This window comes from Agelaius phoeniceus, chromosome 21, assembly GCF_051311805.1.
Source record: "Agelaius phoeniceus isolate bAgePho1 chromosome 21, bAgePho1.hap1, whole genome shotgun sequence".
Lineage (NCBI taxonomy): Eukaryota > Metazoa > Chordata > Aves > Passeriformes > Icteridae > Agelaius > Agelaius phoeniceus.
In genome coordinates, this window is record NC_135285.1 from 10,823,530 (window position 1) to 10,848,212 (window position 24,683).

Sequence of the window (24,683 nt, forward strand, 5' to 3'; positions counted from 1 at the left end):
GATTACCTCAGAAATTCTACCCCGTCCCACATGGCAAGAAAAGGGGTACTTACTGCCCACGGAGTTCACAGGGAGGACAGGAGAGGAGGAACTCATCTGCTCCACATCTGTAGCTAATGGGAAAGTGAAAATGAGAAAGATGTGATGTGCATGTTACTGAGAAGGTTTTACTTTGAAAACTTTCATTTACACTGAAATTGAATACGCATGTCTTCAGTCACCCGAGGAAGCTGCTTTGAGGAGCAGGTAATTTTAACAGCATCAGCTTCCCCCTCTCAAGGTATTTCTGTCATACACATTATCTGTAGATCTACTTTTCTCAGCAGTCATATTAGTAATTTATAACTTGTGATGGTTTGAGAATATCAATTCAGAGCAACTTCCAGCACAAAGAAAGTCTAAATTACACCAGGTTTAAACTGTATGCAGAGCATTACTGTGGAATGAAAGGACATGATGATCTCCCATCTGTGGCCAGTGAACCTTCAAAAGATTCCTGATCAGAAGAGAGATCCTCTTCCAAAGGCTGGCAAGCTGCTGGAATTTGATCTGGAGCAGCATCAGAAACAAGTGTCTTTAAGCACAAGGCGCTCCAAAGCTTTATTTTCTAGCAGTGAAAGAAGAAACAGAACTTCCTGCCTGTGTCTGCCAGTGAAAACCCTCAAAGTCAGAACGTGATCAAAAACAAACGCCAGATTGCCCTCTGTGTTTTGGAAAGGATCCACCTTTCCAGGACTCAAACCAGGAGAAAACCATCTTGCACTAACCAGGGTCATTTTTAACCCAAGATTAGGTAAAGCCAAGACGCATTCTTTGGGCTTGATCTCCCTCTCAGCACATCACCACCAACACCCAAGCCAAGCAGCTCAGTCTCCATCTCTGTGATTTTGGTGCTCGTAGGTCCCACATAATTATATATTCTGTAACTCTTGTTTAGCTCTAAGACCCAATAAATGCACACTACAAGTCTGCATTCCTAACCACAGAACACAGCCCCAGAAGCACAACTCCAGCCCACGCCAGGCTTTGCTGCCAGCCCAAATCCTGCCTTTCACATTCTTGCAATTCCCAATTCTGGGGCAGCAGTTCCCTGAGGACCACTGTTTACACTGAAAGTGCAAAGTTCTGCTCTAATTAGGCAAACCACAAACAAAAGTAAACACTTCAGCAGACCATTTTTACAGAATGTGAGAGCAGACACTGCACCACACTGACTAAATCCTGCTGCCATACTTCCATACCACCCTGAGCCTCCTTGGTGTAGCTACTCAAAGCAGCAGCTTTAGTTCACCATGTTAAACACCAGCCATAGCTGAGAACAGCAACAAACACAATTACAGATTTATTCAGCAATGCCCTGGCTTGTTCCTGTCCTACTCCCCACTGGATTACCAAGGCATTTACTGCCTAGAACACCTACACATTAATTTATCATCTTGCCTGGCTCTCGCAGCAGTGCTCAGAAAGCTGCATGTGACATGCTGGCTGCAGACCTCCCAACAGGCTCTGCCTTACACTGCACAGGCCTCTGATGTGCTCAGAGAAGAAAAATTATTTTGCATCTTCCTATTTTCCACCTTAATACTATAGTCTCCCTAATTTAGGAACTAGCAAGCCATATACTGTACATGTTTTGTAAATTTAAAAAAAAGATATTCTTCATATGTAGTACAGCCATTTCAGGTTCCTGGAAAGAGTTTTGTCCTTTTGCCTGTTGAAAACTACATAAGCTCTCACATACATCCAAGTCAAGCCGAGCAGTAAGTGCAGGTTGAAGTTACTCTGCCCTTTGGAGAGGGGTGAGTGAGCCCTGAGCACAGGGGCCTTCAGCAGGCTGAGGGAGCAGCCCAGCAGATGGTCCCTGCTGCTCTGGCACAGGGGTCACTGCCCAGGCCTGGCCAGATGGCACAGGGCACGCACTGAGAGCTGCTGCGAGGGCAGGGCACTTAGGGCAGTAAGCTACACCTGCCAGCATCTGGAATGCTTCATCAAGTATCATTCAAAGAGCAACTCAATCGTGCATGTGCCTTCTGAAGAGGGGTTTCTGAGTGGGAAGTGTTTAGAGAGAGGCAGTGCAATTCTGCAAGTCCTGAAATTTTAGATTGTTCACTATAATGCCACGTTACAGGCTGCAAACAACGTGTTACTATTTCCCAGTCATACTTGGAAATTCCAGTTCATGGCTGAAATTCTGTGTTTTACTGACAGTTTGTAGTATGTTCACCATGCTCACCAGCACCCAGCTGCTCAAGTTTGGGGTCAGAATCCCCTCAATGCCCTGTGCTGCTGGGAACCCGGCAATCCCACAGCCCCTGCAGGAACATGGCACAGCTCTGGCATCCAAGGGCAGCAACACATCAGCATTTCTGGTCTTGTGCTACTACTGGCAGATGGTATTTATTATAACATATTAGTCTCAAAATCACACTTTGATTTTTTTCTAAGTACATAGAAGCACAACTGCTTATTCTACACCTGGCCTTGAAGAGATGGATTTAAAAACTTCCCTCTGTGTAAAAACACAGCTGTTTATGAAACATGGCAATGCTGATCTCTTACCCACAATCCTCCACCCTTCCCCTCCAGCCCTTTTTATCTTCACAATTATATGTAATCCATTAAATTCCTAAAAACAATTCATCCAAGGGAGAGGAGATATGGACTAACAACGAGACTAAGATTCTGGAAAGTGGATTGCTCTAAAAGAGGAAAAGGACAGAAGTCTGCTCAGCTCTGAAGAGCTGCTGCTGCCAATACAAGTATTTACCTCCTGACCTCTCCGCCCACTCAGTGAACAGTGCCAATTGTTTTCCTGTATTATATACTGTTTACAAGCCCTGAGTGGTATGAAAGGAATTAATAATTCAGCTCATGAAGCTGATGACCTTTATTGGGGTACCTCTCTTTGCTGAGCAGGAATCAGAGCAAAAAGCTCCCTTGAAACCACAGGGTTTCTTTTTAAGTGTTTTTCACTTTACAGCCTAATTTTCCACCATAACATAAATCAATTATTTCTCCTGTTTTAAGCAACAGTGCTACCTATTCTCAACCCCTCCATTTCTAACTTCCATTGTATCAAGCCAGGCCCTGTTCTTTGGCTTTTCCAATGGTCTGGTAAATGCACTGGAGAGCTTTGCAGGATCAGGACCACTGGGGAACACCAGCAAAAAGAGATTATGCCATTTTGAACTTCTCTTGACCTTTGCCTGCCCTTGTCCCTGTTCATGCTAATTGAAGGGGTATATGGGCTACTCCTAGAAATGAACTCAGCCTGAACCTGGACTCAGCACTGGACTTGGAGGATGAGCTGTGGTGCCCCCTCCCCAGCATGGAGGAGCTCAGCAGGTGGCACAGGGCAGGTGGCACAGGGCCAGTGACACAGGGCAGGTGACACAGGGCAGGTGACACAGGGCAGGTGACACAGGGCACCCTGAGCACTCAGGGATTCCCAAGGTGGGAAGGAGCAGAAGGTGCTGACTCGGGGAGGGGGCAGGATCCATGCCCAGGATCAACCCCACCTGTGGATCTGTGTGGCACAGCCCAGTGCTGTTTGTGGGGCTGCAGGCAGGAGATGTGTGTGGGACAGGACGCTCCAGAGGTGACTCTGCCATGTCCCACACCAGGCACCAAGGGCTTCTGTCAGCCTCGTGGCCCTGAGCTGTCACAAGCCCAGCCTGACCCGGCTGTGGGGTTCTCCAGGACCCCAGGCCCTCTCTGCTGAGCTGCTCCTCACCCTGCACCATTCCATGGGGTGATCCAGGTGCAGGACTTGATGGTTGTGTCTAACTTTGAAGTTTCAATCAACCTTTTCCTTCAGGTTACTGAGGTCTTTCTGAACAGTGGCTGTGCCCTCCAGAGTATCAGCCTGGTGTCATCTGCAGGCCTGAGGAGTTTGTCCATCCCTCCATCCTGAGGGCTGATGAAATTGCTCAGTAGTGTTGGCCCCAACACTGACTCCCAAGGACAATCACAGCACAATGGCCACCAGTTAGTGCTTGAACTCAACTGAACAAAACAAAACAGCCCAGGTTTGCACCCAAACTGCCTGCTAGGGTGACATGGGAGACTGCATCAGAAGCCCTGCCTAATGCTAAGGTTAATGACAGAATTACTCTCTCCTCATGCATGGATCCAGTCATCCCATCACAGAAGGAATGAGGTTGCTCAGGCATGATCTCTCCCCTTGGCAAACCCATAGCAAACGCTCCCAATTACCTTCCTGTCCTTCAAGTGCCTGGAGAGGCCTTTTGGGAGGATTTGCTCCACACCCTTCCCACTGAGGGGCTGAGACAAGGCTGACCAGCCTGCAGTTCCCCAGAGCAGCTACTACTCAGCAGAGCTGAGCTGAAGGTGATTCATTATCCCTTATCAGCTCAATTTTACTATACAGAGACATTCCTCCCCTTTCCCCTACATTGGGTAGGGCTTGTCTCACCTCAGTGCTGGAAACACACACTGTTTGCAGAGAGGAGTGGGAAATAAGGTCATCTCCTGATAAATATTTTTACTTATTTTCATTTACATGGAACACAATCCCAGTTCCTGCTTACCAACAAAACTGAAAGGAAACCTACACAGAGATGCATCTTCCATGTACCTGCACCGTATTCTTCAATAAAGTCTCTACAAACATTGTTATTTTAAATGCCTGTTTACATTCCAGTAAAATTCTGTCAGCATGCTATCTGATTTATTGATGCCATCAAAAGTCACAGGATTCCTGCCATGCCTCCTGAGGCACAACAATCAAAGCAGAAAGGAGATGCATCTTGCTGTGCTATCAGCATTACCACATACCTTATGGGCTGGGTTTCCAGAGCCTCTGTGATTTCTGGGACAGGGCACAGCGCTCTTTGGAAAGCTGCTGCTTCCCTGAGAGGTTCAGCAGGCTCTGCTCCTGGAAAATGGGGCGCTGTGGAGGGAGTACCCCCGAGCCAGCTCGTGGTACCAGCAAGACTCAGGGCAGCTCTCAGCAGGCTCACTCCTCTAAAGGGGACTCATACACATTTGGCATCTTATTTCAGACTTTTAGGCTACCAAAAGGGAAAACACAGTCAAGCACCAATGCTTTTTAGAAAAGTGATGATGATGAAGAAAAAAGCCTGTCCTAGAAGAAGGTGATCATGTCTCTGTTTCACACCCAGTGCCTCTCAGCACCCCAGCCCACAAGCACACTGCCTTTGTCCCTGGGCACGAGATTTTTGCATCTTCTCTACCTGGAGGACGTTTTGGTTTATTTGGGTTTTGCCTACCAGGCAGCCCAGCCTACTCCAATATTGAAAGATCAATTGCATAATCAGTCTGTAAATCTGGGGAAATTCTTTATTGACTTTTTGATAGCTGATAAAGTGTTGGCCAACATAAGGAATACCACTTCAGCAAAATCCATCTAGAGTTCACTAGAATTACCTACATTAAAAAAAGCAGAATTGACTGATATTACACAAGGGATGCCATTTTTTGAGGAGTTAACATCAACGCAGATTACTACTGATCTCCTGATAAATAACAGCATGTTATGATACACAGAATATGGCAGAAATCATATTCTGCTGCAAATTAGGCAGCATTCCCAGAGGCAAGTGCACTGGGTTAGAACCACCCCTTTAACTGGACCCCTGAACCGACACAGGTGTGGCTCCCATCCTTGTGAGGCCACCTGGACTGGCTGTGGCTGCAGTGACTGCCCAGTCCCTGAGAGTTCAGGTTTCCCCTCCATCACTGATTCCAGCATCTGCCCATGCAGTGCAGCAATCAGAGCCCTGAGCACTCCCCTCTCACCAGCACCAGAATGCCGGGTCTGGCTGCAGTGAAAGGCTCACACTGAGCATTTGGCCTCCCAGGGACAGGGATTACCAACGGGCAGGAATCAAGGGAAATTGGATTCTCTCTCCCCACCACCTCTCTGCCACTGTCTCCCGTGTTTGCAAACCGCATTAGCTCCTGCTGCTTGCAATTCCAGAAACACTTCCCTTTCTCCTTGGGGCTCATGCCAGCCACAGCTGCCTATTGCTGTAATCTCGTTTTGCAGGATGCCACATCTCTTAGTAGCTTTTAATTGTGGTAACACATCTAAGCATCTTAGAAAGCACATCAGAAACTGTCTGACAGACAGAAAAATGCTCTTCAGAATAGAAACATCCTTCCTGACATTTGGATATTTGTCTCCACTTGTACTAGAAAATTACCTTCAATGCAGAAAAATATCTACATTTTTAAAAAGAAGGCTCCTAATCTTTTCAATGAGAAATTAATTTTGGATTGAATTTAGTATACACTGCTGCTCTGAAGAACAATCTGAATCGTAATTGACTTTTAATCTAACTTAAATAATACAGCAGTTCATGTTTTGCTGATTTCCATGAAAAGACAATACACAGTTTTGTCTTTTTTAAAATCTATGTTGGATGACATATGATTACAAGTTTTACAATTTTAAAATAATTGTTACATACATTGCTACATGAAATCTATTTGCATTCTTCCTTTTGGTGCTCCACAGATGGTGGTGTTCTGCTTGGGCAGTGGTGGGCAGGGCTGGTCCCCCTGCACCCCACCCAACCAGGGACCATGGCCACACCTGAAATATCTCACTCTCCCCAAGAAAAATCATCCCAGCATGGTCTGCTGGGCTGAAGGAGATCAGAAAGGCTGTGGCACTGCCATTTATTTTGCCATGATTATGGCATTTCTTATGTAGCAATTATTGCAGAGGTTTTCATAGGAAAAAAAAAAGGTATAAACAGGTCTCTTGTTCCAATTTATAGCAGCTTACTAGAATATTTTGTAGGATTTCTTATTTGAATTTCAAATTATTATTTAAACTCTTACTGGAATTCAAATAATCCCTATCCTACAATAAAATATCCTACAGATGTTGACAATTACAGTTCACTTATTATTGGGCAAAGTACATATACTTCTTTTAGCAAAACCCAAAGATAGAAGAAGAGGTCAAACACCCAGAGGTGCATTTCTTCCCCAGTACCAGTTTGCAATAGAAGCTGTTTCAAACTTATGTTGTTTCATGAAAAAAAAAGAGCAAAATTTTAAAATTCTGATCTTCTAGATAAAAACATGCTGCTGCTGGACCTGCCACTTCAGAACACAGAGATTTGGGAACAGGAAACAAACCCTTCACCTACCAGCCACGGAAAAGAGGTAAATTAAAAAAAATCTAAGGAGAAAACAACTCCACATTACTGCAAACAAAACCGTGAGTGCAGGCTGGAGCAGTGATGCAGCACAGCCCGTGGTGTGCACAGATTGCCTTTTACAAAAGCTGGGTGTAAGTTACCACTTGTGAGTAAGGACCAACGCAGCCCCTTCCCTCTGTCCCCGTGAAGGGACATTTCTGGCAGGGCCAGCAATCCCTGTTTCCCACATCGTGTGATTGATTGCTCTCTCCCCTTACAAGAGCTGATTGGTTTCCTGGTGCCAGGAAAATGATTGATGAATATTTCAGGCCATGGGCCTCTCTTCCTGCTGGGTGTCCTTTTCACATGTCTCCAATGGGCCTGGGGATTTTTTTCAAGACTAGGAAGTGTCATTTTTATGGATATCATCCTGTGATAGGGACAGTTCACTGAGCAGAGCCCTTATGTAAATCCAAGTGAAATACTAAAGGTCAGCTCAAGTGTTAAGGTGATGGACCCAGCTGGCAGTGCCAGGTAAGCAGGAAAACAGAACTGGGCAAAGAAAACTTCTCAAAGCAGCAGCAAACAGGAGGCAGCGAGCAGCCACACCCTGAGCCTGGCACAGCAGCAACCTGGTACCCAACACTGGCACCTCTCCTCAGCTCCCTTCCGTTCTGTACACCACCAGGAGCACAGAAAATGTGCAGGTAAGAATAGCCCTGCTTGTGACCCACAGAAAGGGCATTTCCTCAGCACTGCTGATAAAACAGGCAGAGGATGGAGAGCCTCCTGGCAAAAGCACTCACAAGACATCTGAAACAACATACTTAGGAATAATTCCTTGTAAGTATTGCCAAACAACATAAAGCTACAGCTGTGAGACTGAATGAAGAGATTTTTGGAGGACAAGCTGGTGTTTGGCAGAACTTTCAGAGACTCGGATTTCTTTTACAAATTCTTACTACAACCACGACAGCCATCATCCAATCACTTGGATTCAGGACCTGAGGGCTCTGCAGCAATTCCCACAGGTAAAACCCTGGGCTGCCGAGCAGCAGCTAATCAGAATAAACCCAGCATTGCCAGGAGCCCTGTGCTCATGCACAGCGCAGGGGTACAGCACCTGCAGGCTGGGAGCAGGGCAGGGAGCCCACCGCCCTGAGCCCCTGCAGACTCTGCACCCACAGCTGCAGAGCCTTTATCCAGCAAGAGAATTTTCTCTGAGGGACACCACAGTCCCACAAAATCTACTGAAGGTTCCCCCTCAAGTTTCAGCTGGGAGGTATTTCCAGACAAGGACATCACAGCACTTTGCAGTCAGCCTGGTGTTGCAGCTGGGATAGATTTTTACTGGTTTGTTGTTTTTTTGGTTTTTGGGGTTTTTTTTTAACAAAGGAAAAAAGGGCTTTAAAAAATGAATCTTTCACACTGACCAGACATTTCTCTAAGTTTAAATTTCCCCACCTCTACAAGCCTCCAGCTGGGATGATTAGGCAATGGAAGGTGGACATGTAATTTGTGCTCTCTGAAGGACGCAGGTCCACCCTGGGTAAATGAAACCTCCTTATCAAAGTGCTGGGGAGAACTCAGATACCCCAGGCTTATACTGCTACCAAGATAAGTTATTGGCAATCATTTACCAATAAAGAACTTCACTGAAGCCAGCCTCTGCGTGGAGTATTTCCTCTTTCTAACAAAACCTGTACAGAATCATTTTTATCAACACATAAAATCTGGAAGTCTTCTAATTATGTAATTAGAACTGTAATAATTAAGACCAAAGCTAAAGCTCAAAGGGTCCCCTTGTCCCCCAACTTCCCTTTCTCAATTAACTCTGCACACTGATAACCACTTTGGCTTAAAGGCTAAAAAAAGGACAGGATCAAAAGGCTGGTTTAATACAGCTGGAGGGAAAGAATGCATTTCAGCTCCCCAGCAGCCATCTGATGAAACCCTGGGCCAATTCCCTATGTAAATGACTTAATTAGAATTACCAGATTACACTGCTGAAGGCTTTATTTAAATAGGCAGTTTATCAACAGGATAAACTGTGCTCCCATTCTCACAGAATGCTGGTGTAAATGCATCTGTTCAAAGCTCTACCACCGTAGAAGTTGAACAGTAATTCAATAAACCACTGGCACATTTTCCCCACCAAAAAAAGAAATACCACAAAGGACTTGCCAGAGGCAGGACAGAAACACAGCTATTGCTTCCCAACAATCAAGAATTAGTCTCCCAGATGGGAAAGTTCCCTCATTTTCTATAATTCAGTATCTTTAAATTGTTTTATAGCAAAGCAGTGAAAAAATCTTGTTGTTGCAGTGCCACATCACACGCTGCATCTGCTCAACATACAGCACTAGTCCTGCTCAGCACAAAAAGGCATGCATAAACCCATTTTCCTGATTAATGATCTACAGAAGCCATCAATACCAAATTCCAACTTTATACCAAGAGGTATTTTTCCATCTTTACCATCAAATCAAACAAAGGAGTTAAGTTGTTCCTAAATTACAAGTCTTTCACTTCCCACCACAGTACTGAGAAAATAATGCATAGGGTTCTGAACTATTATTATTTACAAAAGCAAGAGACATCCACATTCAAGAAGCCAACACTGAGCTGAAATAACACTGTAGCTTCTTGTTTATTCAGAGACATTTGACTTCAGCAGCGTTGCCATTCGACAACTCCATTTGTTTTTCTTCCTAAATCTTCAAAGAAATGTTTATAGCAAGTAAACTAAGACCCAACTATATCAATGAAATAGTCTTTGTTAAGCAAAGGCTTATCTCATCAGATGCAAAGCAACCAAGCATAAAGAACCACTAAAAATGTCAGTGTGTGCCAGTAAAGTTTGGGAATGCTGTGGAAAAGGGAAGGGATGCAGGCAAAGGGACTTTTCTTTGAAAACCTTACATTCTTTGTGCTCTGACAACTTTCCTCTCTTCTCTGGTATGAAGTTTATCCAGATCAGTAATCTGCCCATCTGAAACTCTGATAGTTTTACGGGAACACAAAATTCAAGTTTTCTGTTTAGTTTCCTGATAAATCTTGTCTTCCAGACCACAGAACACAACAAAGTGTCCAAAGCTACCTTAATTCTAGCTAATCTGTTGTGTCCCTATTTTAGCTAAGACATTAAATAATTAAAACTATGTAAAAGCCATCATGTCTCATTCACTGAGGAAAAAGATGCCAACTGAAGCTACAGCAAGACTCATCTTAAATGGGACCCTGTTGAGAAATAATTGCTACTACTGCAAGAAAAATGAATGCCTTAATGAAATTGCTTTAAAAAAAAACCCTGGCTTTATGCATGGCTATTGATTTGCTCAATGACAAAATATGTTTCTTACATGGAAGAGGAAGTACTCAAATTGGCAAGGGAAAACCATCATCTTATATTCTAAGAACGTCAAGTGTCCCCTCAAATAATGAGGCTGCAATTGCCTGTAACTGCTGAAATAAAACTACACCCTGCATTTCAAAGTTATCCTGAGGCTTCTCTCACTGAAGGCGCCAATAAACTTGCAGCAGTTTACTCTGGGTTAACACAGAAGCCACGTGCACAGCTTAAGTTCATTAATGATTTTAACATTAACATTTTAACACCAAGAATACAATCTGACTTTTATGCCTCTGTCCTCCTACAATTTTCACTGGTTTTGTTAAGACACTGTTCCTCGAGGTATCAGAAGCACTATGAATCTTTCTTAAGAAAACGAAATATTCAGAGTCTTCATCTGCCATTATCATTTGCAGGTATTTTATAAACCATGAATTAACAACCCAATCTTTCCTGCTCCTCCCCCAGAGGCTTTAGAAAGACTGAAGGTCAAGCAATGTCTCAACACCGCAGCAGTATTTCACATTTTTGAAGGCAAAGTAGCAAAAGGTTGTTACATCACCCATTCAAAAGACTAACCACAGCCACAGGTACATCTGTCACAAGAAACAGCTACGCAAAAAACTCTTAAAGCTAATCTGATTAATCAAAAGAGATTTCCCTCAAAATCCCACATCTGTGGGAAAAACAGCAAATGCGGACAAAGCATTAATATTGTTGTACTTTTAGGGACACTAAAGCAACAGACACTTCACAAATTAAACCAGAAAGTTCAAAAAGTATTAAGGCTATATTAAAGCATTAAGAGTGTTATTAGAGTGTTATTAAAGTATCTAAGAGTATTAAGTGTCTTTCATCCAATTGGACATCTAATTAAGTGAGGAGGAATAAAGCGCTTCCAGGGACAACTCAACGTTACACATCAGGGCGCGTACAGCAATGCCCATTCTGCCGTTCCCACACTGCCTATCTTTTGGTACCGCCCGTATCTCGAAAACCGAGGATGCTGCCTGATAAAAAGCCTCTTTTGTCTGAGCAAACCCTTTGTAGAGAACCCGAGTACCTTAAGATGGTAAAATGCAATTGTAAACCATAAAAATTGGCAGGGACATTCAAGTGCAGATGCGGCATCTGCATACGGGAAGTGTAAAAGGGTCCCAAATGGTGCCCATAAACCCCGGGCAGGGACCGGCTCCAGGGGCTGAGCCAAGACACCCGCGGGGCACCGGGAGCAGCCGCGGGGCACGGCCGGGACACGCCGCCGGTACCGGCACCGCGGGGCAGCCCCGGCGCGCCCGGACCGAGCCGGCAGCGGCCCCGCGCCGCCGCACGCACCCCGCGGGCCCCCGAGCACCGGGGCTGCCGGGGCAAAGGCGATTCCGGCCGGGCGAGCGAGACCCGCGGGGCACGCGCCCCGGCCGAGGGCACCGCTGAGGGCGGCGACCCCCGCGTGCCCCCGAGCGGGTCCCGGCCCCGGCCGGGGCAGCGGGGCAGGGCGGGCACGGCCCTTTGTTGCGCCCCGCGGCCGCGGAAAGTTGCGGGCCCGCATCGGGCAGGCGGAGCCCCCGGTACCGCCGGCCCCGCGCCCCCGGCCCGCCCGGACCCCTCGCTCTGCACTCACCGCTGCGGGGCGGCCCCTTGCTGGCGGCGCGGGGCTCCGGCAGCTCCGCGGGCGGCTCCAGCTCCATGGCGGCGCCGGGGCCGCGCCGGGCCGGGCCGGGGCTCGGCGGTCTCAGCGGCCCCGGCGGCCGCGCTGCCCCATGGCCGCTCGGGCGCTGCTGACAGCCAGGGCCGCGCCGCGCTCGGCCGGGCCGGCCGCGCCCCGCCCCCCCGGGGCACCACGGGAGCCGTAGTCCGAGCGCCGCCCGCGGGGAGCCGGGCCCGGCCCCGACGGCCGCGCCCCCGGCCCGCCCCGAGCCCCCGCCCCGCCCCGCGGGCTCCCCCGGGCCGGTGCACCGGGAGCGGCGGGGCGCCAGGGGGCACCCGGCGGCCGAGCCCCGAGCGTCGCCCGCGGCACCGGGAGAGGGGAACCGGGCACTGGGCACGGGGCACCGAGAGAGGGGCGAAACCGGGCACGGGGCACGGGGCATAGCCCGGGGAAACCGCGCAGCCCCGGTGGGGGTCCGAGCGGCTGCCCGGGGACACCGCCTCCCCCTCGGAGGGGGGGATCGGCCAGGCCGGGGAGGGACGGGCAGCCCCGCACGGGGCACCGGGCAGCCCCGGTGCGGCGGGAGCCCCGGGGCGGGCACGACCAGCCCCACCCGGGGGGAACGCGCCGCCCCCGCGCCGCGGCGCCGCTGCTGGGGCCGGTGCCGCCGCCGGGACGGGGCGGGGCGGGACGGGACGGACGGGCGGACGGGACGGGCGGCTCCTCCCCGCCGCCGGGACGGGACGGGCCGGGCCGGGCCGGGCGGAGCGGGCGCTCGGTGCGGGCGGTCACCGCCGCTCTCGCCATGCGGGCGCTGCTGCTCCCCGCGCTCCTGCTCCCGGCGCTGGCCGCGGTGCGCGGCGCCGCCACGGTAAGGACGGGCCGGACCGGCACCGGCACCGACTGGGGTTGGGACCGGGATCGCGATCGCGGCCGGGAGCGATCGCGGCGGTGGTCGGCAGCGGGCAGGGGCAGCCCCGTCGCTGCGGGACCGGCCCAGTGTCCCCGGCGGTCGCTGTTCTCTGTGCCCGGGCGGAGCGGCGGGGGCGCGGCCCGACACGGGCAGCGGGCGGGGGTCCCGGGAAGGGCCGGTTCGGGTGCCGGTGCTCCCGGCGGGCGGGGGTTCGGCGCAGGGAATGACCCGGGCTGCGGGCGCGTTCAGCGGTTGGACGGTGCCCAAGCCCCGGCGCTGCGGTGATGGGCGCTGCAATGAGCGACTCCGTGCCAGGGAGAGCAGCCCAGACAAGCCTTCCCCGCGGGGATAAGGAGCGGGAGCGGGACCGGGAGCGGGGGGAGCCGGCCTCCCCGTGCGTCCAGGAGCCCTCGGTTCCAGCTGGAAGACGTCTCCCACGGGGTCAGTGGCCGTAGCGCGGCCGGAGCAGGGACACCGGGACCCAGCCCAGAGGAATGGTGGTGGGAGCAGCTACTGCTAGGATCACCAAATGTTAAAAAGACGGGATTTTCCAAGACATTTGGTGGGAAACGACGCTAACGCAGCTGTTGTCGGGCAGCACTTAGCTTGGAACAGATATCCAAAGCCTGGAATGCCCTGTTGCTTGGGCTCCCGGCGGGGTGCCAGGGGTGATGCTGGCAGGACTCAGCGATCCACGCGGTGCCGTCTCCCTCCCCGCAGGTGCTGCCTGCTGTGCTCAGAGGTGTGTTCTCAATGAGATCCCATCGTGGGCATGCGTGTGCCATACAAGCGCTTGGCACGGCTGTGTCCCCGTGACCGACACGGGACACCCAAGCAGCGCCAGCGCCCGGGGCCTGGCCCCCGTCAGCCACGGCCCAGCCCTGCCAGCACCGTTCTGCCTCAGCTGCAGGACGTGTTTGACACCTTGTGCCAAGCCTGGGAGGAGGAGGAAGAGGAGGGTGACATGGTTTCCCTCCCGTGACGGGGACCTGCCTCCCGGCAGCTGTGCCAGAGGCGTGTGGAGCGGCAGCTTATCAACACAGCGTGTTTTCCCCCGAGACGAGTCCTCTGGCAGCAGCCAAGGGACAGCCTAAAAGCTGGCCAAGGGTCATTGTCAAAGGTCCCGCTTTCTCCAAATAATGTCACAAACTCTGTGCTCACATGGATGCTCTTGCAAGAGGTCCCGGGAACCGGGAAAATTACCCAGCTCATAAAACTTGCAGTGAGGAAACCCTCGGCAAAGTGCAGGGACACTCTCCCACACCAGCCATGGGTGTGCAGCCCCCGGGGAGCTGGGACCCGCTCAGGAGGACAGGCAGCAGCCACCTGCCAGCAGCCTGGGCTGGGGTCTGCAGCGAGTGGGGGATCCAGGGAAAGAATCGCCAGAGCCCCTGCAGGGCTGCATCAGCCCCCATCGTGGGGAGCTCACAGATTCCACCTGGAGAAAGCAGAGCAGCACGGGCTGCCTTCTGCACCCGCATCCCCAGCCGCCTGTGCGTGCCCTGGTGTGGGCTGTCCCTGCAGAGCCGGGCACAGCCGGGCAGGGGCTGACAGAGGGCACCAGCCGAGGTACCCCGGACCCTCACAGAGGCTCCCTGCGTGGGAGCCTGGTTTTTAATACTTCCTTGCTTATGGGCTTTTCTGTATAAATAGAGCGTGCAGTTCCTGTTTAGGGAAGCTGGCAGACGGCACGGTGAGGTTTAGTGTTACGGCCCCCTGAAGGTGGGCGGCGGCCCGGGCACGGTGCGGAGGCACCCGCAGCGCGTTTGCCCACGCGGGACGGGCGCGGCCGGAGCCGGGCGGGTCCTGGGAAGGGGCTGGCCCTTGGTGCCCTGGAGAGCTTCTGTGCGCCGGACACCTCCCGGCTGTGCAGTGTCACAGGGAGGGGATGCACAGCCCAGGCTCACCGGCTCCCTCAGGAACGAGCTTCCTGCAGCCCGGCCCTGCAGCAGGCGCTGGGAGCAGGGGGGTCACAGCTGTGCCGGGGTCGGGCTGTGCTGCAGCAGCGGCGCCTTCACCGGGGGCTGCTGCTCTGGGCACTGCCAGGAACGGGGGACCCCAGCTCGGAACTGAAGTGGGCCTGCAGTGGGGAGCATCTCTCACGGGATTCCCGCAGGGATGTGTGCTCAGCGGGCAGCACAGGGATGGACACTGTCCCCCAGGACAGCTCCGGCCGCTGCTGGGTGTGCGGCCGGGCCGGGAACCGTCCTGCCTGTTTGCACAAGCGCCAGTGGCCACAGGAGAGGTCAGGGGCCCCGGGGACGTGCGAGCCTGGCGAGGTGGTGTTTGGGGAGGGGGTCCCTGCCCCGCTCCCTGCTGAGAGCTTGATTAGATTCTGCTCAATTTACAGCCCTTTGGCGTCCTGGTGTTTCCCTTCAGCCAGCAGGACCTGGTTTCCCTTTGAACGAAAGAGGGTTTTTTGAAATGCAAAATGCGTGAGGGTTTGCAGCCCTTCAGAAAGGGGAGGAAGCCCCTGGCCCGTGTGGGCTGTGGGGAGCTGGGGTCCGTGCCCAGCTCCGGGAGCCCCGGTGCCACCAGCACGGCAGGAGGATCCATCCCTGTGCAGCCCTGGGTGCTGCCTTGGGGCAGGACATGGAGCCCGCGGGCCTCTGCCCTTTCCCACGCCGCTCTGTGCTCCGCTGTGGTCCGGGGAGGACCGGGAGCCAGAGCTCGACTTGTTTCCCAGCTCTGCCACCGTTCCGTTTCCCAGGATGAGTCAGAGTCCCTGTGGGCAGAGCCCTCTCCCTGCGGGGTCACCGCACTGCCTCTCCCTGCTCTCCCACCCTCCGGGGTGCTTGGAGCAGGCGCATCCCCGCCCGTGGGACACCCAGAGCGGCCTGGCCATGCTCCTGCCAGCCCAGGGGTCCCCCGCAGGTGCACAGCCGGTGGCAGGGGGTGGGAGGGACTCAGCTCCCCTGTTCCTGAGCACAGCGGGAGAAATGAGCTAAACCAGCCGAAAAGCACCCTGGGCTCTGGAGCGTGAATCAGGGCCATGTGTGGAAACAAGGGAGTCCTTGAGCCTGTGCCTCGGGCCATCGCAGCAGACTGAGGGGCCGAGCTCACCCCGAGGTGGCTGCATGTCACCGCAAACAACGGACCCTGTGTGGGCTCGGAGCCACTGCGGGGGCACAGAGACACTGCTGGGTGTTCTTGCCACCATCCCTGCTCACTGAGGCACTGCTGGGTGTTCTTACCACCATCCCTGCTCACTGAGGCACTGCTGGGTGTTCTTGCCACCATCCCTGCTCACAGAGGCACTGCTGGGTGTTCTTGCCACCATCCCTGCTCACTGAGGCACTGCTGGGTGTTCTTTCCACCATCCCTGCTCACTGAGATCTTGCTGGAGGCTGGGAAGCAGCCACAGAAATGAGACTGAAGTACCTGGGCCGCAAAGCATTGCAGGGATGAGCAGGTCCCTGGGCTTTGTTCACCGTCAGCCCGGCTGCAGAGCGGTGGGACAGGGTGCTGGGGACTAGGCAATGCCTCCCTCCTTTGGGCACAGCCACGAGCCCCAGGGGCACTGGGAGATCTCTGGGCCAGCAGCAGTGAGGGGTTGGCTGTGTTGGTCTGCTGGGGCTGGCTCTGCGGGACACTCGGGTGGGCACCGGGCTCATCGCGTGTCCCGCAGGCGCTGGGGGATGTGGACCAGGTCCGGATGACGTCCGAGGGCTCCGACTGCCGCTGCAAGTGCATCCTGCGGCCGCTGAGCAAGGACGCCTGCAGCCGCGTCAGGAGCGGCAGCGCGCGCGTGGAGGATTTCTACACCGTGGAGACGGTGAGCTCGGGGGCTGACTGCAGGTGCTCCTGCACCGCGCCCCCCTCCTCGCTCAACCCCTGCGAGAACGAGTGGAAGATGGAGAAGCTGAAGAAGCAGGCCCCTGAGCTCTTCAAGGTATCTGTGGTGTGGTGGGACTGGGGGCCAGACCCCCTGCCCATGCTGTGCTGCCGTGTCCCTGCCCCGTGCCCCAGCCCTTAGCCCAGGCCCCATCCCTGTGTCCCCCCTGCAGCTGCAGGCCATGGTGGACCTGCTGGAGGGAACGCTGTACAGCATGGACCTGATGAAGGTGCACTCCTACATCAGCAAGGTGGTGGCGCAGATGAACACGCTGGAGGAGGTGAGCGAGCTCCAGCAGCCCCATCCCCGCAGTGCTCCCCCCTGCACGGCTCAGGAGCCTCTGTGAGCCCCTGAGTGGGGCTCCAGCCTCTCCTCTCCTCTCCTCTCCTGCAGACCATCAAAACCAACCTGAGCAGGGAGAATGACTTCATGAAGGAGAGTGTCCAGCACCTCAGCGACCAGATGAAACGCTACGAGAACTACTCTGACATCATGATCAGCATCAAGAAGGAGATCTCCAACCTGGGCTATCAGCTGCTGCAGAAGGATGCAGCTGCCATCCCTGAGAGCAAGGCACAGGTACCCCAAGGCACAGATACCCCAAGGCACAGGTACCCCCGGGCACATGCAGGCACAGTGGGTGCTGCCAGGCAGGGCCAGGCTCCCCCAGGCTTGTGGAGGATCCTTGGGGTAACCCCTGGGCTGGTGCCTGTGCCCCCTGCCTGGCACGGTGGTGGCAGGGAAGAGGAGGGCATGGGAGGGCAGGGGGGCTGACCGGGCTGTGCCCCCCAGGACACGACAGGTGGCCGGGAGAAGGAGGCAGGACGGTACCCCAGCACCCGCAAGGCACTGGGGGACAGGGCAGCCCCCCGAGCGCCCAAGGAGAAACCACTGAAGCCTGAAAAGCCCAAAAAGGAGAACACCAAAGCCAAGGTGGGGTCACAGCCCACAGCCAAGCCCAAGCCCCTGGTGCAGCAGCAGACTGTGGTCCGGGGCATCACCTACTACAAGGTCGGGCAGGCGGGAGCGGCAGAGGGTCCGGCCGGCAGCCGCGGTGAGTCTGGAGCAGGGCAGGGATGGGGGCCTGGGAGGGCACCTCTCACCGAGGGGGGCCAGGACCTGCCCCTGCAAACGCACTGACCCCCGGCTTGTCCCCTGCAGAGGGCCCTGTGAGAGGGGCAGCCGTGCCAGAGCAGCAGGAGGACAGGGGCCCCCCGCCCCCGCCAGCCAAGGGTAGCCCAGCCCAGGCTGTTGCCCAGATGGAGAACACCGTGCCCAGCAGCACGGCCGTGCCCAGCACCGCCCCGGTGCCCCGCAGCACCGCCCGCAGCCCCCCCGGCCCCGCCCTCGGCCAGGGCACCGGCAGCACCGGGGACCCCGAGACACCGAACAGAGGTGGGTGAGCGGGGGCGGCTGGCAGGGGGCACCCAGCCCCGCGTTCCCGGTGCCCTGCCAAGCTAAGCCAGCAGGAATCTGCCTCGGGGAAGGAGCAGGGGTCAGCCGCCTGGGCAGGGATAAGCCTTCCTCTTCCTCCCCCTCGCACCCAGTGAAGGAGGCGGAGTGTGAAGGCACCATCGAGTCCGTGGAGCCGCCCCGGGAGCACCACAGCTACGGGCGCAACGAGGGGGCCTGGATGAAGGACCCGGCAGCCAAGGATGACCGCATCTACGTCACCAACTACTACTATGGCAACAGCCTGGTGGAGTTCAGGAGCCTCGACAGCTTCAAGCAGGGTGAGGAGCAAGCGAGCGAGTGGGCACAGGGGCCCTGGCTGCTCCTAGGTGGGTGCCCAGTGCTGGGTGACACCAGCTGTGCTGGGCCCTGGGGCTGTGGGCAGCTGAGGGGAGCATCCAGAGGGCAGCAAGGGTGACACAAGGCCCCTGCTGCTGCCAGCATGCTCTGGCCATCGTGCATGGGACCCCTGGGCTGTGGAGGGTCCCAATACCTCTCCCACCCACCCACAGGCCGCTGGAGCAACCTCTACAAGCTGCCCTACAACTGGATTGGCACGGGGCACGTGGTGTACAGAGGGGCCTTCTACTACAACCGTGCCTTCACCAAGAACATCATCAAGTATGACCTGAAGGAGCGCTTCGTGGCAGGCTGGGCGCAGCTCCACGACGTGGTGTACGAGGACACGACGCCCTGGAAGTGGAGGGGCCACTCGGACATCGACTTTGCCGTGGATGAGAGCGGGCTCTGGGTCATCTACCCCTCGGTGGACTACGACTACTCCCAGCAGGAGGTGATCGTCCTCAGCCGGCTGGACCCCGTGGACCTCTCGGTGCGCAAGGAAACCACCTGGAAGACGGGGCTGAAGCGCAACACCTACGGGAACTGCTTCATCATCTGTGGCATCCTCTATGCTGTGGACACCTACAGCCAGAAGGAAGGGCAGATCTCCTATGCCTTCGACACGCACACAGACACGGAGGCAGAGCTCCGGCTGCCCTTCCTCAACCACTACTCCTTCACCACGCAGGTCGACTACAACCCCAAGGAGAAGGTGCTCTATGCCTGGGACAACGGCCATCAGATGACCTACGGGCTCAGCTTCGTGGTCTGAGTGCCCGGGCAGGTCCCTCTGCACTCCTGCACCCACCCTGGCTGGGGCACCCTGACGCAGCCTGGCCCTGGCCCCCCCACTCCAGCCAGGGCTGTGGCAAGAGCTCGGCTTCCACCCCAAAGCCTTCCCCATCTGCTCTGGCCATCACCTGCACTATGCCCACCGTGCTGCAGGGCAGGGGGAGCCCGTAAGAGCAGCCCCCAGCAGATACCCACCCTTGTGACAACGTGGCCCCCGGGCCGTGGCAGCTGGGCCAGCATCGCCTCCCCGGGGACACGGAGAGGAGCCCAGCCCCGCATCCCTCTGCCGCTGCTGGCACCGCCCGCCCGCCCTGCAGCAGCGCCCTGAGCGCCTCCCGCACTGCCCCCAGCCCGGGCACCGTGTGTGCCATCCATCGCTGCCAGCCGTGCCAGAGCCGGGACAGCCCCGTGCCCCGCCCGCGCCCAGCCCCGCGGGGCGGGCGGGCCCCCTCACTGCCAGGCGCCGGGAACAGGTGCCAGTCGCTATTTTAGGAAGTGTGGTTAAGATGCCTTTGCTTTTGCTGATCATGAGTTTGTTATTTAAATGCATTCACTGGAGCCGTGCAAGTCCCCTTCGGCAGCAGGCGTGGAGGAGCCTGCGTGGGGTGTCCTGCCTGCACAGCCACCCGTACACCTGCCCTGTCACCTGCCCTCGCCCCTGCCCTGTCACCTGCCCTCTCACCTGCCCTCACCCCTGCTCTCACCCCTGCCCTCGCACCTGCCCACACCCAGCACTGGACAGGGCAGCCCCCGGGCCTCTCACTCCATGTGAGGCAGAGCGAGGGGCTGCGAGCGCTTGGCTTGGTTTTGGTCATTTTAGACATGAGCAGTACTAAAACATAACAGATGTGAGAGCGGGCTGCGTGTGTTGTCATTTGTCCTGGAGCTGGGCAGGGAGGAGTGGGCAGGGTGGGTGCTCACCGTCCCCATCCCTCCCTGTCCCTGTCCCTCGCCATCCTTGTGCACTGACCCCACTTCCACGGCCAGGAGTCCCAGGGGTTGCTGTCACAGCTGCTGCACACCTTGCAGGCACATCTGCCCAGGGCGGGCACCCCACGCTCCCCCAGCAGCACGGGCACGGTGCCACGGCAGTGCAGAGGCAGGAGGGTCCCGGGACAGACCCGGGACAGCAGCCGGGTCCTGGGGACAGCTTTGGCATTGCCCAGCCTGAGCTGCGGCCCGAGAGCCTTCGGGAGCGCGGAGCAGCTGAGCGTGGGCACGGCGAGCAGCTGCCCCGACGCTGCTCAGGCTTGGCAAGCGCGGAGGGAGCTGCCGGGGGCCCCGGGTGAGAGCAGCCCCCGCTGCGCCGCCCTCCCGTTCCCGTCCGTGTGCGCGGAGCAGCGGCCCCTCGGCCCCGCCGGGCCCCGCACGCTCCGGCCGCTGGCGCCTCGTGCTGCGGGGCTGGCACCGACCGCGTCCCGGGATGCGGAAATGTTTCCCACTGCGGAGGGGGCTGGCTCCCCCTCTGCCGGCCCCACGCTGCTCCCAGGTCCTCCTCTGGCTCACGGCACCACCTGCCCCTGCCCCTGCCCCTGCTCCTGCCCCTTCTCCTTCCCCTGCCCCTTCTCCTGCCCCTGCCCCTGCCCTGCCCCGAGCCCCACGCTGGCCATGCGCTGCCCCCTCTCTTGGCCGTGGGTCCTCGCCACCAAAAAGGAGCCGGCCGACATTTCCCCCCGACTGATCCCTGCCAGGCTTTTATCTAGCGATCCCCAGCAAATCCCTGTACAAACAATACGGATTTCTGACATTTTTTTGTGGTAAAGTAAACTCCCAGCACATCTCTAATTCCAGGGCTTTGTTGTTCTTCTGCAGGGGCTGCTGTGGCTCCGCGCTGTGCTGGGCTGGGCTGCGGACACCCCTCTGCTCCCCTCGCTCAGAAAACACGGGAAGGGAGGAATGAAACCCGCACGGTCAGAGCACTGCCTTGTGTTGGGCCCTTTGGGCTGTGGTGGGAGTCCCAGCAGCCCTTTGTGAGCTGATCCTTGCTCTGGCACTGGCCCCGATGGCTGGTCCTGGTCTCTGGTCCCACGTTCTGCCCCTGGTCCCAGTTCAGTCGCAGGACAAGCCCGGCTGGGGAGGACAGGGGTCCCCAAGTGGGGACATGTGGGTGGGGGCAGGATGGGCTCCCACTGCGACAGGAGCTGCTGACTTCCAGACATTCCTCCTGTGCGTGGCCGGCACCACCTCGGCTCATAACGTGATTAAAAGATTAAAATCTCTCAGTTCAGCAGCAAGCAGCAAATGAAGCTTGAGACAGGGATGCTGGGGAGCTGTGGTGCTCGAAGCCCCCGTGACAGCGATGTGGCGCCTGGGGAAGGGCAGCTGAGGCCATCTGGGCAGGTGGCCCTGGTGCCCAAAATCTCCTCCTGTCCTCGGTGCAGCCGGGCAGCGAGCCCTGATCCCCCCGCCCCCTTCTCAGTTACTGGCCGGGCTGGTTTGCTCGCGGTGGTTTTGCCTCCTTCCTGGCGTCCTGCTCTCGCCACGGTGCCAGCCCAGGGCTGAGCTGTCTCGGGGCTGAGCTGAGCCGGGGGTGGCCACTCTTTGGGTGGGCAGGATGTGCAGTGGGCAGGTGGCATCCTGGCCATGGTTGCAATCTGTTGGCACCACTGAGGGTGCACCAAAACTTCAGTCCTTGTTCCACCCCACCCAGGAGCTGCCTCCACCTGGATCCCCTGCAGCTCAGCTGTCTGGGCGCTGCCAGGCTCCAGGACCAGGGGCTTGGCAGAGGGCTCTGCCTGGGACATGGTGCCCAGCCATGCCAGTCGCCCCCAGGTCATCCCTGGGGATCAGAAGGCTCAGTGCCAGCGCCACAGCCCTCATGCTGTGCCCCCACCCATCTGCTGCCCATGCTGGGACATGTTTGGTGGGAGAACATTGGTGCCACCAGGGCCTCTGGTCAGACTCCAGGAGCTGCAGGGAGGTGCAGGGACGTTGTGTGACATGGGGACACAGGTGCCAAGGCTGATGACCCCAAGCAGCTGTGGGAAGGGCTGGGCAGCGGGTGGTGGCCGGAGGGAAGGGAGGGGAGCCACGGGCTTGGCGGTGCCGCCGCTGACTCACTCACCAGTGGAAACAGAAACCTTTCCCAGGCTTACAGCACCAGCTCCACAGCACCCAGCCTCGCCATGGCAGCCCCTCGGGCTGGCAGGGCTCACCTGCACACACCCCTTCCCTGGCACGGCACGGCATGGCATGGCATGGCAGGGAGCGGGGGGCTCTCATGGCCGGGCTCTGCTCAGCCTGATGCAGGGGCTGTCTCCATCTCCCTAGGGATGCTCAGCCAGGCTGGCTGGGAGCCAGGAGCCCCAGCAGGCAGCAGCCCCCAGCCCCGGGCGCCCCCAGGCCAGCCCTGCAGTGCTGTGTCTGTGTGCACACACTGCCCGTATTCATGGAGCAGCAGGACCGGGGCAGTGCGGGGCCAGTCCTCCCCCAGAGTGGCCAACAAAACGGGCATTCAGGGCCAGCGCGGGCGGCTGCCCCGGGCAGACCCAGGCCATCTGCAAGGCCAGCAGGATGAGGCATTTTCCTGCCAGGCCTCACAGCCTGGGGCTTGTGGTCCCAGCTGCACCAGACATGCTGCTCGCACGCAGGGCCAACTCTGCCAGCACCCTGTGCCAGGCATGGCACACCGAGGGCACCGGGGCGGGCACAGGTGGTCGCTCCCAAGCTCCCTGCCCACAAAGTGCTTGGCATGTCCCTCCATGTCCCTCTGTGTGCAGAAACCAGGGTCAGCCCTGTGGCAGCACTCAGGGCAGCAGCCAAGGACCGTCCTGGAAGAGGAAGGTGACAGGAACGGTGACAGGGGCAATGCCAGGAGCGTTAGGAGACCTGGGGATTGTCCATTGCAGCAAACACCGGCCAAGGGAGGTGGGTGCTAGGCTTTCCTCGGCAATATTTGGTTTACAGTTGGACTCAATCTTGAGGGTGTTTTCCATCCTGAAGGACTCAGTGATTATACAGCTCACATCTGCCTCTGCCCCGTGCAGCCCCTCCTCCCCAGCCCCCAGGCCCTGCCCCAGATGCAGAATTGGGTCCAGGAGTGGGTGCTGCCAGCTCCCACTGACACCATCCGCTCCGGGCCGGTCCTGCTGTGCTGGACAGAAACATCTGGTCCTGTTGGATGTGTTCCAGGGCACAGGGCCAGGGCTCCCTCTGCGGCAGCACCAGCCCTGGGCTGTGCCCTGCAGCCAGCCAGCAGCTGCTCCTCCGTCCTCATCCCCACCCGGGAAATTATTTATTTGTTGAAGAACATCTTTTCCCAGGAAACCTCTCCAGTGCTGAGGGACGTCTTCAGTTACAAGGAGCAAATAAACAGTTTGAGCTTCCAAGGCTCTGCAAACACCGGTGTTAACCCAGGGCTGGCGTGGGCCACTGCGGGGTCAGCGCTGCAGCACGGAGGGGTCCCACACCGACCCCACAGCCTGCAGGGACACAGGGGACAGGGGCCACACAGCCTGCAGGGACACATGGGACCTGCTGTGGTCCCCACAGAGGCAGTGTGACACGGGGGTGCTCTGGGGAGTGGGTGGCCCTTCCCTGGGGGCTCCTGCCCCTGGCCCCCCTCCTCTGGGGACCAGCAAGGCCAGAGAGGCAGAGCCCAGCCAAGGAGCTGTTCCCACTCAGCCCTGACAGCAGGGGCAGCATGGGCACCCTCTGCGGCTGGCTGGCAAAGAGGGAACCAGCACAGACCACCCAGACCCCAGCCAGGACAGGCTCTGCCTTGCTCTCACAGCAGGAACAAGAGTGTTCTCCACCTGTGCCCTGAAGGAAGCTCACCACTTCACCTCCGTGTCCTCTCAATCAATCACTCTGTTGTTCCTGGTCACTTAAAGGGCTGCTTGTCTGCAGGATGTCTCCTGTGACAGGACAGGGCAGCTCTGATGGGAGGGCCAGACTGGCTGGTTTTGTCACACAGCTATGGGTACATGGAGTAATTCAGCCCCAGGGCTTAGTGCAGTGCCAGAAACATGTTCACCTCCTCCAATGGCTACTGGGGGCTGTGCACGAACTGAAGCCTGAGCTGTTCTCCAGTACTGCCTCCCATTTCAGCATGGGGACGGCCCCTGGATGTTCAGTGCCTGCTCAGTTGGGATTTTTCCCCATTTTTGTGTTTCCCACCCTCTTGATTGGCCTGCCAGTGATCTGTACTGACCGGATCCTTGAGACAGCAGATCCTCTCTCAGCAGTGCTCCTGTGGCTGGGGTGGAAGGTGA

The 24,683-nt window shown here is 56.4% G+C and overlaps 2 protein-coding genes across 4 annotated transcripts in view; one reads left to right on the top strand and one right to left on the bottom strand.

Moving 5' to 3' along the window:
- NR6A1 (nuclear receptor subfamily 6 group A member 1) overlaps positions 1–12,318 on the bottom strand; it is a 72,119-nt gene extending 59,801 nt beyond the window's left edge. Inside the window, exons 1-2 of one of the 2 annotated variants that reach the window (XM_077188911.1) lie at positions 12,110–12,318; positions 54–113 (exon numbers count right to left, since the gene is read on the bottom strand). In XM_077188911.1, coding sequence (XP_077045026.1) covers positions 54–113; positions 12,110–12,176 — 127 coding nt within the window. In that variant the 5' untranslated portion in view covers positions 12,177–12,318. The remainder of the gene's footprint in view (positions 1–53; positions 114–12,109) is intronic. The other variant, XM_054646677.2, reaches the window with a different exon arrangement.
- The window catches only part of OLFML2A (olfactomedin like 2A), a 38,335-nt gene extending 18,007 nt beyond the window's left edge, over positions 1–20,328 (top strand). The window contains exons 1-8 of one of the 2 annotated variants that reach the window (XM_077188909.1): positions 12,847–13,007; positions 16,678–16,941; positions 17,057–17,164; positions 17,278–17,463; positions 17,677–17,938; positions 18,046–18,279; positions 18,432–18,617; positions 18,849–20,328. In XM_077188909.1, coding sequence (XP_077045024.1) covers positions 12,942–13,007; positions 16,678–16,941; positions 17,057–17,164; positions 17,278–17,463; positions 17,677–17,938; positions 18,046–18,279; positions 18,432–18,617; positions 18,849–19,450 — 1,908 coding nt within the window. In that variant the 5' untranslated portion in view covers positions 12,847–12,941 and the 3' untranslated portion in view covers positions 19,451–20,328. Of the gene's footprint in view, positions 1–12,846; positions 13,008–16,677; positions 16,942–17,056; positions 17,165–17,277; positions 17,464–17,676; positions 17,939–18,045; positions 18,280–18,431; positions 18,618–18,848 lie in introns of those variants that run through there. The other variant, XM_077188910.1, reaches the window with a different exon arrangement.
- Positions 20,329–24,683: the final 4,355 nt, after the last annotated feature.